Here is a 12,740-nt window from a genome sequence, read left to right as displayed (position 1 = left end):
TGGCTATCTAATGCTTCTGTTTTATACCTGATATTAAAGTGGATATTTGTTTAGGGCCCAGAACATCTTATTCCCTCCCTCCTACTTTCCTTCTTTCCTTCCTTCCATCATTCCTTTCCTCCTTCCTTCTTTCCCTCTCTCCCTCCTTCCATCTTTCATTCTTTCCTCCTTTCCCTTTCTTCCCTTCCTTCCTCCCTTTCTCTTCTTCTTCTCTCCTGTTCTCTTTCCTTCCTACCTTCCTTCCTTCCTTTCTTCTCTCTCTTTCTTTCTTTCATCATAGGGCCTACCACAGTGGCCTGCATATAAGTAAATGCCTGGAATATAGCTGGCACTTAAATTCTTGTTGACTTGACTTCACATAAGTGTTTGGTAACTGTTCAGTGAATATCAGCTCCTTGCAAGTAGGGATTATTTCATTCGCCATCTTTGTATCCCCAGGGCCTAGCACAGGGCTTGGCACATAGCAGATACTTAATAAACAGTTGTTGATTTAATGGTCCTAAGAACAGACTCTTACATAAAGCAGAGCTTTTGAAGGCTGGCAGCTCTCCCATGCCCAGCCAGACATGGCAGGAGCCCCCTTCAACTGCACCATCAGACTCAAGTCCCACAGTGCCCTGGGCTGGCCCCCTCATCTTAGCAGCCTTTTGTGGACTGACCCAGACTTCCAATTGCCTAGCATTGGAGCCCTGCCTGCCACAGAAACCATAAGTGAATAATGAGGCCTTATGCCTCAGCAGAAGAACATCTGGTGAACACACATTCATACTTTCAGTCCCTCCCTCTCTTCTCCCCGCTCCCTCCACCATCAGGTTCTGTGACCCAACCCTGCACTCCCTGATTTCTCTCTCCCAGCCCATCAGCTGAAGCCATCAGCGGCTGTAGTCCATGCTCTCCTACCTGGATCCATTCATGTGGTCATATTCCCTCTTAACATTGACCCTCACGGGTTGGTTGATCCACTCCTGCTGAGGTGGGAGGGGGTTGATTTTGTGGGGCTGGCCATAGTCAGGGTTGCCAGAGGCGGTCATGTCGTTCTTGGGGAGATGAGCTGCTCCAAATGTGGAGTCAAAGAGGGATTGGTCGTCACTCACCACCGACAGAGCCTCCTGGAAGACCATGAGAGGGGAGAAAGTTTGTAAGCGTCACTAGTCAATCAGCCATGAGGTGGCTTTTACACTCTCTGTTTGAGCTGGCAAGCTGCTCAACAGATGCCATGGGGCTCTCTTCACCCGAAAGTCCCCTCTGGGGGAATTGCAGGTTGAATCACAGGTCCTGGGCTGCATTAATCCTTATGCAAACATGTTGGGTTCTTTTTTTCAGCTGTGGTGGACAAGGAGGGAGGTGAGGCTGGGAAGGGGTATCATCCCCCTGTGGCACAGGCATTTGACAGTTTACCTAGAGAGCATCATTATTATGCTGTAGCTTTCCTGTCAGTTTGAGATGGAGAGTAGGGATGGAGGCTGCTACAGGAGCAAAGGAGAGGTGTGGGAGAAAGGAATAACCTGGAGTGCCCCTGTAGATCGGTGACACAAGCAATGAAATGGTCCCTGGCACTGGAGTAGGCATTGTGGGAAGAATGTTTGACTTGGAGTGAGAGGACCTTGGTTCAATTCTTGGCTTTTCTCCTTATTCCCTATGTCACTTTGCACAAGTCACTTAACCTCTGTAGGGCTCTGAATTTTAGAGAAGCAGTCTGGTACAATGGAAAAGCTGCTGGATTTGGAGTCAGAGGACCTAGATTTGAATCCAGGGTCTGCCACAAACTATCTCTACTACCTTAGTCTCTCAGTTCTCCATATATAAAACAAAGTGGTTATTCAGGGGGTGAGGAACCTGCTGCCTTGAGGCCACATGTGGCTTTCTAGGTCCTTGGGTGTGGCCTTTTGACTGAGTCCAAGTTTTCCAGAACAGATCCTTTTATTAAGGGAATTTGTTCTGTGAAGTTTGGATTCAGTCAAAGGGCTCCATTTGAGAACCTAAAGGGCCACATGTGACTTCAAGGCTGCAGGTTCCCCACCCCTGCCCTTTGAGACATTTCTTGGGTTGCTGATGGGCCAATGATGATAAACATGCTGTTATGGTGATTCTGGTGAGAGATGAGTTCTTGCATAGTATCTGGAAACATGAGTTTGAGCCCTGACACTTCGACTTACTAGCTCTGTGACTACAGGTAAGAGTTAACCTTTTAGGAAGACAATCCAAATATTACCTACCTCACAGGTTGTTGTGTGATAATTATTTACATATGCCATAATATAAATGCTGATTTGTGATTCTGCTACAGGAATTTGCAGGACTATCTTTTCTATGTTCTGACAAATATCACAATCGGCTCTATATAAGATTCTCCCAGTATTCATGAGGTATGTCCATTGGAGGCAAATGGGTTATGTGACCAAGAAAATGCCATAGATTAGAAGATAGGGTTACAAAAATAAACAATTTTAGGACTTTTTATAAGGAGAAGAATGACATGAGCAGAATCCGGAGTATAATTTCTAGAAACACAAAATTGTAAAGGCAAACAACTTCAAAAACCAAACTTGAATAGTAAGAAATGCTATTGATACAGCTACCACCTGACCCATAATTCCAGAGGACTGACGATGAAACACGCTACCGCCTAAGAGGTGACAGTCTTAAGGTGCTGAATGATACACAGAGCTGATTTTGTATATAGCCATTTAGAGAATTTGTGTGTTTGACTCTAATGATTACAAGAATTTTTTTCTTTTTTTTCAAAGGGGTGGAAGTAGGAGGAAGAGAAATAGATTTTTTTTAAAGAAACGTGGTGCTACAGATGTGGATTGTTGCTTGCATGTTCAGATGAGGTCACCTTATTGTTAGTTTTGCTTAATTGTTCTATTTTGTTATAATAATCCTCTCATGGAGTGTGGGGGAAGGTAATCTGTAAATGTTTGTGGTGGAAAAACAAAACATGAATAAAGCTATTTTTAAAAAGTGAAGATAATGGAATTTTTATTTTTTTGTCACCCCTTTGTCTTTATAATCCCTCTGAGCTGAGTTTAGCTTCCCTTCAGAATAAGGTAAAAAAGCATTCAGCCATGTTCTAACACTACCTATATGGCACTAGCCAAATCACTTAAGCCTCTCCGAGTCTCAGTTTCCTGATCCATAAAATGGGAAAGATAATACCTGTTGTACCTGCTTCATTGGGTTGTTATGAGAATTGAGTAAGATAAAATGCATAAAGATCTTCTTAAACCTTAAAATACTATGCAAATTCTGGCCATTATTATCATCTATTATTAATTTTTATTCATAAAATGTATATTCTCTTAGGCCACTATTAATAATCATTCATCCATTCACTACTGACGGTAGTTTCCCCCCATTATGTAACAAACTAAAAAAGTACTGTATGCAAGGCTACAGATAAAGAACATCAAAAGACCTTAGTTTTGAATCTGTTCTGTGACCCTCATTTCACTCATCCCCTTTCTTTGAATATCTTCCTCCCCCCAAAAAACAGATTACAAATTCTGTTCCACTCTCTCTCTGCTGACCTCACTTGCAATGCTGTACTTAATGCCAACACGGCATCCTTGTTTCCAACAGGAAGGCTGTTCTCATGTTGTTTCCGGCTGGGACCAAGGCAGGAAGTACAGGAAATCACACCAGGAAGTCTGCTTCTGGACCAAAAAGGCTTGGATGTTAAAGATAAGGCAAAGGGTGAAGGGTTTAAGGTTGAACTTCCAAAGTTATCACCACAACACCCGAAAGGTTCACTGTCTCTAATTGAGTGAATGTCTCTAGTTTCTGGATCTAAAATGTCCCACTCTTGTTTTCCACCAGAAGCCCTTATGGTTTGTCCTGTGGAGAGCTGTAGTTCCCTTGATCCTGGATGCAAAGTCCCGTGGCCACTTCCCTACAAATTACACTTTGTTCTAATATGTATGTGATGAAAAGACTTTGCTACATACTTTAGATATTGGCTTATGATTTCTTGTCAGTATGTTTGACAGATTGTAAGCTCTCAGAAAGAAAGAACTGGTACGAAGCAATTCTGGTTTTATAATGTCACACATCATTATAAATAGTTTTTTGGTCATTATAAAGATGAGCTTGCATAAGCATCCCTTCAATTCAAGATATTAAAGTCTGGGTATCATCTATAGGGAAAGGGATACTCAGTTTATACACTCTATATCATACATGATACTACTGTTATACCATATGTGAAATCTGGAGCCTTAAAAAGAGAAAGAATGACTTGACTACATATGAAAATTCACTCAAAGATTTTGGCCAGAGACAAAGACACTCATTTATGTGCTATTTTCAGTGGTCAAAATACTGTGGCAAGAATATACCCAAAATCTGACCAAAACACAGCAAGTCTCTTGTAAACTGTGCTTTCTTCCCAATTCCCACTCATGCCCGGATTATTGCTATCTATTTATCTGTCTATCTATCTATCTAGTCCTAAATTCTCTCTTGAGCTATATCACCAAAATACCTGTCGGACATTTCCACTTAGATGTGCTTTTGGAATATAAAACAGTATAACCAAAACAGAACTAATTATCTCTTAATGAAATAACTCACTTGTCTTCCAAATATTCCTTTCTTGTAAAAGCTCCATATATTTATAAAGGAGATTATAGCACAATGGAAAGAGCACCAGATTGGAGTTCAGAAGATGAACTCTAATGCTAATTCTACCCATCCGTATTCCTCTTTATTACAGTAACACTCTTCCAACATGGTAGCAGATCACCAAGGAGATAAAACCGAATAGAAGAGAATTCGTAAATGCCTAAGGGATGACACTTATTCAGGTACTGTGATCACTAAAGTGTTCACTAAATGGCTGTTGAGTAAATGAATGTCCACAGCATTAAACAATTTTTGTTAATTGATAAATGAATCCTAATTACTAGTTTAGGGTGTTTTTAAACAGGGTCCCAATTACTCTCCCCCTTTTTTGTTAACATTAACATCAATTGGCAGTACATGCAACAGATGGAGAAGGCAAGTCAGAAAGCTTATCGTTGTATAGACTGGATGAATGGGCTGAAACTAACAATAAATTTAAAAGAGACAAATGTAATGTATATGTAACGTAATGTCCTGCTCTTAAAAAAAGTCAGTTGTAAAAGTACATGATGGACATGGCTAGAATGCAAATCATATTAAAAGACTAAAGAAGTGCAATTTCCATATGCATGGCATGATTGCCAACAATAAGTTATATGACAATAGGCTGCATTAATAAAATATGAAGCAAAAGAATTTACAGTTCTGCTATACTCTGTACTATTCAGACCACATGTGGAATACTGTAATCAGCTCTCTTGCCATGTTAAAGGGAATTATGCATGACAACTTTTCCTACAATAGTCCTATCCTAATACTTCAAAGTGGCATGGAGATAATCCTGGGTTTTTGGAGACCATGACAGGAGGTAAAAGCTCTGACTGGCTCTACCAAAATGGAAAGTTTTTACCAGAACTGTCTTAGAAATAAATCATGCCTGCTACCAAAGAAATAGCCCACATAAGTGCATATAGGGACAAAGCAACCATGTTGGCTTGAATGAGATTATTAATTTTGGTGATCGTAATGATCCATGAAATGGGCCAAAAAATGCCCTAATTCCTATGAACCCTCTTCCACCTCCACAGTGACTGTGGCAAAACACCAACAAAAATAATTTACCTGTTAGTACTCTTAATCTTTGTCCTGTGACCAAAAAGTTGATTCGCCTCTACTGGAACTGAAACATTTCTGTCTTGCAGTTTTCAATGTAAATGAAATAATGGGCACAAAATGTTGCCAATGAACAGAAGGACAGATTGCAGATTGCAGACGCTTCTTAGAGAGGTGAATAAAGGAATTAATTGAGTTGATTTCATTTTATGTCAAAAAGCCAAAAAGAAAGCGCATCATTTCATGATGTATGTGATAAATTTCCTTTGTAAAGTTTATGAAGAGCACAAACTGAGAAATCACCTGAAGATAACTGTAGCTTATGTACTGATGTCTATACCAAAAGGTTAAGGAGAGACCATCTAATGAACGACTTTGACACAGTCCTCCAACCTAAATAAATATATTCCTTGGTACTCGTTGACGTACAGTTGTCCCAAACCAATCTGTTTGAATACTCTATTGACTAAAAATGGGACATGGATAAAAGTAAAGATATTAAATGTATCACCATTTTTTATAAAAGTCTCACTGATACAAAACAGTTGCCATAATGAAGTTTTAAATTTAGAGTAGAAATTCACTTGTAATACAGTACACAAGAAAATAATGGAGAATTGTGAGCTATATCACCTCACAAAATAATTAAAAGCTATTGAAAAGAAAATGATTTTGTAGAAAACTTGGTGCTGCATTCAGGTAAGGCTAATGATCCCAAGAATATTTGTGATGCAACTGGGAAGACAACAAATAGTTACGACGTAAAACAGATCTGCTGGCGTTTTTATAGTGAGCTATTTCTATCAGCAACAACAGCAGGAGTACCATTCTTGGATTTCCATACCATATACCTTATTTGAGAATGTCACAATGGATTTTTAAAAATAAAATCAGAAAATGTGAATTGATTTGGTGAAAGAAATCCATGCTGGAGGCATCATCATTTTAGAGGTACTCAGAGAATAATTTTCAAAATATCTTAAAGGTGGAAGGCTTTCTAAACAATGGAAAAGATCATAGATTGTCCTCTTCTCCCCAAAGAAAATGGTAACTGAGATGGTATTGGCAACCATCAATCCATATCGCCTCTATAGGGTCTTTATGAGAATGGTATATACAGATATCAAGTATGTCTTTGGCATAAACATAAAAATAGAAAAGACAGATTTTTGTAGGTTATTTTCTATGCAGATGAGGAACTGAGGTAAACAGGATTAAGTGAGCTGACTAGGATCACATAGCTAGTAAGTGACAGAGCAAGAATGTGAATCCAGATCCTCTGATTCCAAATCTAGTACACTTTGCACTACACCATGCTATCGTTGCTCACCTTTGGGAAATAATGCAAATCTTCTGTGATCCCAAATTGTTTGCTGCCACAAAAGACCATCTCTTTAACATCACTGTTATCCTGGGCAGCTATGGTGGATAAAGTATAAACACTTACAGTCAGGAAGATCTGAGTTTAAATTCTGCCTCAGACAATTATTAATGCTGTGGCCTTGGGGAAATCATTCAACCTATCTCAGTTTCAGTTATATCAGCTGTAAAAAAAAAAAAAAGAGGGGAGCTAGGTATCTCAAGGGCTAGAGTACAGGACTAGAAGTCAGAAAGATAAGAATTCAAACCCTACTTCAGATATTCACTAGCTCCATGGCCCTGGGCAAGTTACTTAACATCCATCTGCCTTACTTTCCTCATTTGCAAAATGAGGGTAATAATAACACCTACTTTCCTGAACTGTTTGGAAAGACAAAAATGAGAATGTTTGTAAAACATTTTGCAAAGCTTAGTGTTTTATAAATGCCAGCTACGTGTAGTAGTTGTAATAATCACACCTATTGCACCGAGCATCAGATGAGAAAATGTATGTTAAGCTCCTTATGAAACCTTAAACTATTATGTTAGCTGCCACATTACACATCACACAGTGAATCATGTGTACATCTATCTCAGAAGATTCAAAATTACACATAACACAAATGAAAATGAACAGGTGCATGGTGGATATAAATTAGTGCAGGTTATGAACAGCTACTTGCATGAAGGATTCTATCAAAGACATTTCTGACTAGGGGATGGGCTACACCAGTCATGTACTGTAATGGGTAATAAGACGAAAAGCCCAAGTGGGATATAGGGTGCTCCATTACTGACCTCTCTCCTTTTCCCAACTAGTACAATCCCTTGCACACAGTAGGTACTTTATACATATTTGCTTAATGTTAAAACTGTATCTTTAAGTATTTGGAGGGCTGTTACCTGTCTGGGAGAGGGATTATATTCACCAATGGCTACAAGTTACAGAGAGACAAATACTGGCTAAAATTCTATGACTGTAACAACTGGTTCTGCCCCAAAGTAGAATGGGCTGCTTTGTTAGACAGTGAACTCCCTGTCACTGTAACTATTTGAAACGGGCTGGATGACACTTTCTTGGAATGTCGCAGAGGATATTTCTGTGGAGGAGAGGTGGAAAGTTAGACTGTTAGTCTGATGGCACCCCATCTAGAGCATATAGTGAGCTGTCCGAGGCTTAGAAAGGTTAAGTGATTTGCCCATGGTTGCACAGCTTGTATCATAGATAGGATTGGAAGCTACACCTTCCTGACTCCACGCTGAACACTCCTTACACTATAGCATGCTTATTCCACATGGATTGTAGGACTTCTAAATTCCCTTCCAATGCTATGATTTTTTTAATTTGTTGGCTTACGGCAGGGAAAGTAGTCTTGTGTGCAATCTACAAAAATATATACATATTGCCATCAAGAAGTGAATGAATCTCTCCTCACTTAGTGAAACCAGTGTTGGAAATGCAACCATAGTCATGGAGGGATGGATAAAGAGAAAAGGAAGTGTGTCCAAAATATTCTCTTTTAGGGCACATGTACCCTCCTCAATATGGTTAGAATTTTGAATTCCAGCTCTGGGAACATCTCAGGAAAGGAGAGATATTGCACTTCCATTAAGAAAAGTCCATTCATCTTTACTGCTCCATCACCCTCACCAGCCTTAAAGTCTTACGAGAAAAAAAAATTGGTGCTTCACAGGCTTTGTGGGAGGTGAGGGTGGCCGAGGTCACCACACCAAGAGGCAATGAAGCCAGCAACCTATGCATTGCTTTTTCCTGATATTGGGGCCTGGCTTGATCAGACCGGAGATCCTGGGTCTTGAGTCTAAAGATCTGGTTCATACTTTAACAAGATCGCCCCTGGGGAGCATTCTGGCTTTGGCTTTTATCACATTCCTTAAGTAATGACATGAAGTTCTCTCTCTTGTATTCTGAGAAGTGCTGTCAGATGCATGCTAGTCTTTATGAAAGAATTATCTGCCCTTAAGCCCAGGTCTCTGGAAATAAACAAATTCGTTAGCCAGAGACTTATCTAGAGTAGTCTCTAGACTATTTGTTGGAGGATTTTGTTGTTGCTTTTGTTTTTATGGCAGGAGAGGGCTAAGAGGGGTGGGAAGAGCTGGAACAACAGACCCAACATTTCACTGATTCCTCCACTATCCAGAAGGAATGATCCATTGTAGGAATTACAGTTGTTGCTTAGTTTCCCCTCTCCTTCTTCCAGCAGTTAGCTATCTGTCCATTTACCTGCTCATTAGTATCTCCAGCAGAGGGCAGGTGGGAGAAATAGCAGGATGGGAAATACACAAAATATATTAGACATCCCTTCCTTCTTACCTATTTAGCTGAAAGGTAAGCAAGAAAGTAGAAAATATCAGCCAGATATATATTTAGCACCTGCCATGTGCAAGTCGCTGAGTAAGGTCCTGTTTTGTGGAACTATTGAGTTACAATGGCTTATTGTTCAATGTTACCAACTCCTTGAGCCACTGTCATGGGCCAAGAAAGCACTATGCTGTATGCTGAGGGAGATACAAAAGTCAATAAGAGCACACCCTAAACCCAAGGAGTTTGTAGTCTAGTGTAAAGGATTAAGCCCCTACTGTGCTATGACATGCATACAAATAAATATAAAGAAGTTGCTAGAGCGTATTAGTTCATCCAATTTGTTTTGAGGAAAATGAAGCCATAAAGGCTAAGTTAAAATTTACATCATGCTATCAGCTATCAAAGGTCAAAGGTCCTGCAGTGAATAGAGCACAGGGTTCGGAATCAGGAAAACTCATCCTCTTGAGTTCAAATCTGGCCTCAGACACTCACTAGCTGTGTGACCTTGGGCAAGTCACTTAAACCTGTTTGCCTCAGTTTCCTCATTTGTAAAATGAACTGCAGAAGAAAGTGGCAAATCACTCCAGTATCTCTGCCAAGAAAACCCCAAATGCAGTCTGAAAAATGGCTAAACAGCAAATAAGTTTTCAAAGCATTCTGACATGTTAACTTATTTAACTTCATGCTGCCTCTATGAGGTAAGGAGGGGAGGTACTTTCATCCTCAGAAACAAAGACCATAAAAGAGGCACAAGTTGAAGGTAGGTGAGGCAAATGTAATGTTTGTCCAGGACAAAAAGGAAAAAGGAACTATTTGAGCTGAATTTTTAAGAAGTTGGTAGGTTTTCAATAGCCACAGATGGGGAGGATGGTATTCCTAGTTTGGGGAGATGGTAGAATAGGATTTGAGGGAAAGTAAGTAGGTTAGTTCAGTTGTAGAGTAAGATATGTGAAGGGGGCATAGTATGAGATAAGGTTAGACAACTAGGTGGAAGGTCTTGAATGCCACACTAAGTACTTTTAGATTTATTCCCTCAGCCATTGAAGATTTTTGGGCAGTGTAAGAACATATGTAGATATGTGTATAAGAAAAATTAATTGGGTACACCACAACATATAGGATAGACTGGAGCAGGAAAGATTAGAAACAGCGAGACTGATTTGGATACAATTGTGATAGTTGAGGAAAGAAATAACAGGGGCCCAAGCTGTGATGATGACAATATAAACAAAAAGGACAGGACAGAGGTCTTCACCTATGCCTGAATCACAATCCCCCAATCAATCTCATCTATGAGTAAGTTCACTTCCAAAGGATCACATTTAGAGATGACAGAACCCCAAAATATCCTTTTTATCACATCTATTCCTAAAATGCAGGATGAAGGAACTGGATATGTTCAGTAAAGATTTAGGTATATGTGATGGTCATCTCATATTCAGGTAATTGTAGGTTTGTCACATGAAAGTGGGATTTGATTTGTTTTGCCTGGGTCTAGAGGATGGAGATAAGAATGATGGGTAGAAGCTGCCCATAGAGGCACAGATTTAAGTCTGAGGTAAGGAAAAAAAATCGAAACAATTATCCTAGTCCAAAAGCAGAATAGATCAACTCAGGAGGCAGTAGCATATCTCAACTAGAAGTGCTAAAGCAAAGTCTGGATTCTTTCTTATTCAGGATATTGGAGAGTTATCACTTGTTCAGATATGGGTTGGATTAGATCAACACCTCTTAAACTGTGAAAAATTTGGCAACAGTAAAAGGTTAATTAAAAATCAAACGCGAAATGAACCCGAGGTGTTTCTGGCAGTGCTTGTTCATGTTGCATCGAGCAACCTCACTACAGCCTTGGTTCTGAACACAAAGCATTTGCACTTTGCAATACACATGCCCTTGGACCTCACAACGTCAACTGAAGCTGAGGAAAGTTATAAGGAGTCGCAAGTGGAAAAAGTTTAAGAAGCCCTGGATTAGATGACTTCTGAGATCCTTTCTAACCCTGAGATACTTCATCAATACACCAAGGATCTGGTGGATACATCCTCCATTGTCACAGACTGAAAACCATCTATAATTTAGCTAGAGGGGAAAGAATTCATCACCTTCAGGACAACCTGGTCCTTCGATGACAGACATGATCCATCACTAGGCTTCCGTTCAAAGCCTTTTCAAGACTGTAAGGACCTACCAGAACTTGGCATAGTCTTCAAAAACACCTGGTCACCCCTCCACCCACTATATGACTGTGGAAGAGTACATTAATGGAGATGGGTTAGGAAAAACTGCCCCATTTATTTCTAAGTTTTAAAACAAAGTCTGGTTAGATTTTGATCAGTGAGAGAGAATAATCATTTTTAAATTTTGTTTCTTCTAATGGTGAGCTAGGGCTATATAGCTAAGCCTGTCATTAGCCCAGTGTCCCTGACTGATTTCTAAACACAATTAATTCAACATTTTCTTCCCAGGTCACTTAAATTTTAACTCACAGAGAGGGCTTCTGCATTGGATAACCCAGTGAGAGGCAGATGGCTGAGTTCCTGGAAGATGCAATCAGAATTCCTTGCAGATGAAAGTACTTTATTTAATGGGGTTTAATAAATTAAGGAGAAGAGCATGAATGAGTGGAGAGAAGAGGGTCTCAGACCACCATAAAAACTGGAGAGAGACATGCATTGTAACAGAATCCAGAGCTATAACCCTTTGGTAATCACAGGTCCCCTATTAGGCTTTGCTCCATGTCTCCCATGGGTATTCACCTTGGTTGTTGACTTTGAGTTTTCACAGTCACTTTTCTGACCATAACCACATTTAAAGGGCATCTCTAAAGATCAAAGTTGAATTCTCCTCCTACAGAGTGACTTTACTTATAAAAAAAATAAAATAAAAAGAAGCTGAATATGGAAACTAACAAGCAGGGACTGAAAGGTTAGCCTGAACCCCCAGAGGGGAAAATTTTACAATGTGTTTCACTTTCTCTTTTCTTACAGTCCTGACACATTTCTTCAATTCCCCTTTCCTGGGGAATGTGGAGGTACAAATATAATAGCTAACATTTATAGAGTGTTTACTATGAACCAGTTATTGTACTAAACATTTTACAATTATTATCTCATTTGACACTTACACAAATCCAGCTAATATCTTCTCCAATTTACAAATGAGGAAACTGAGGCAAATAGTTGTCAGGGGGTTTGCCCAGGGTCACACAGCTAATAACTGTCTGAGGTCAAATTTGACCTCAGGTCTTCCTGCCTCCAGGCCTGGCACTTTATCTACTGTACCACCTAGGGGCCAAGAGGAAGAGGAGAAGGAAAAAGAAAAATGGGCAAAGCTCTGTCACACAGATTTGTTTGCCTTCTGACATTAGGAGCTAGTTCCCCAT

General features: G+C 39.8%; 1 protein-coding gene across 6 annotated transcripts in view; it reads right to left on the bottom strand.

The window, feature by feature from the left end:
- FLI1 (Fli-1 proto-oncogene, ETS transcription factor) overlaps positions 1 to 12,740 on the bottom strand; it is a 164,667-nt gene that overhangs the window by 77,840 nt on the left and 74,087 nt on the right. For all 6 annotated transcript variants that reach the window (XM_072611555.1, XM_072611560.1, XM_072611557.1 and 3 more), the window contains one exon: positions 901 to 1,109. In XM_072611555.1, coding sequence (XP_072467656.1) covers positions 901 to 1,109 — 209 coding nt within the window. The remainder of the gene's footprint in view (positions 1 to 900; positions 1,110 to 12,740) is intronic.

The sequence above is a fragment of the Notamacropus eugenii genome, chromosome 5, assembly GCF_028372415.1.
Source record: "Notamacropus eugenii isolate mMacEug1 chromosome 5, mMacEug1.pri_v2, whole genome shotgun sequence".
NCBI lineage: Eukaryota > Metazoa > Chordata > Mammalia > Diprotodontia > Macropodidae > Notamacropus > Notamacropus eugenii.
Note: the sequence above shows the minus strand (reverse complement) of the source record. Positions and strands in the feature narration are given on the sequence as shown.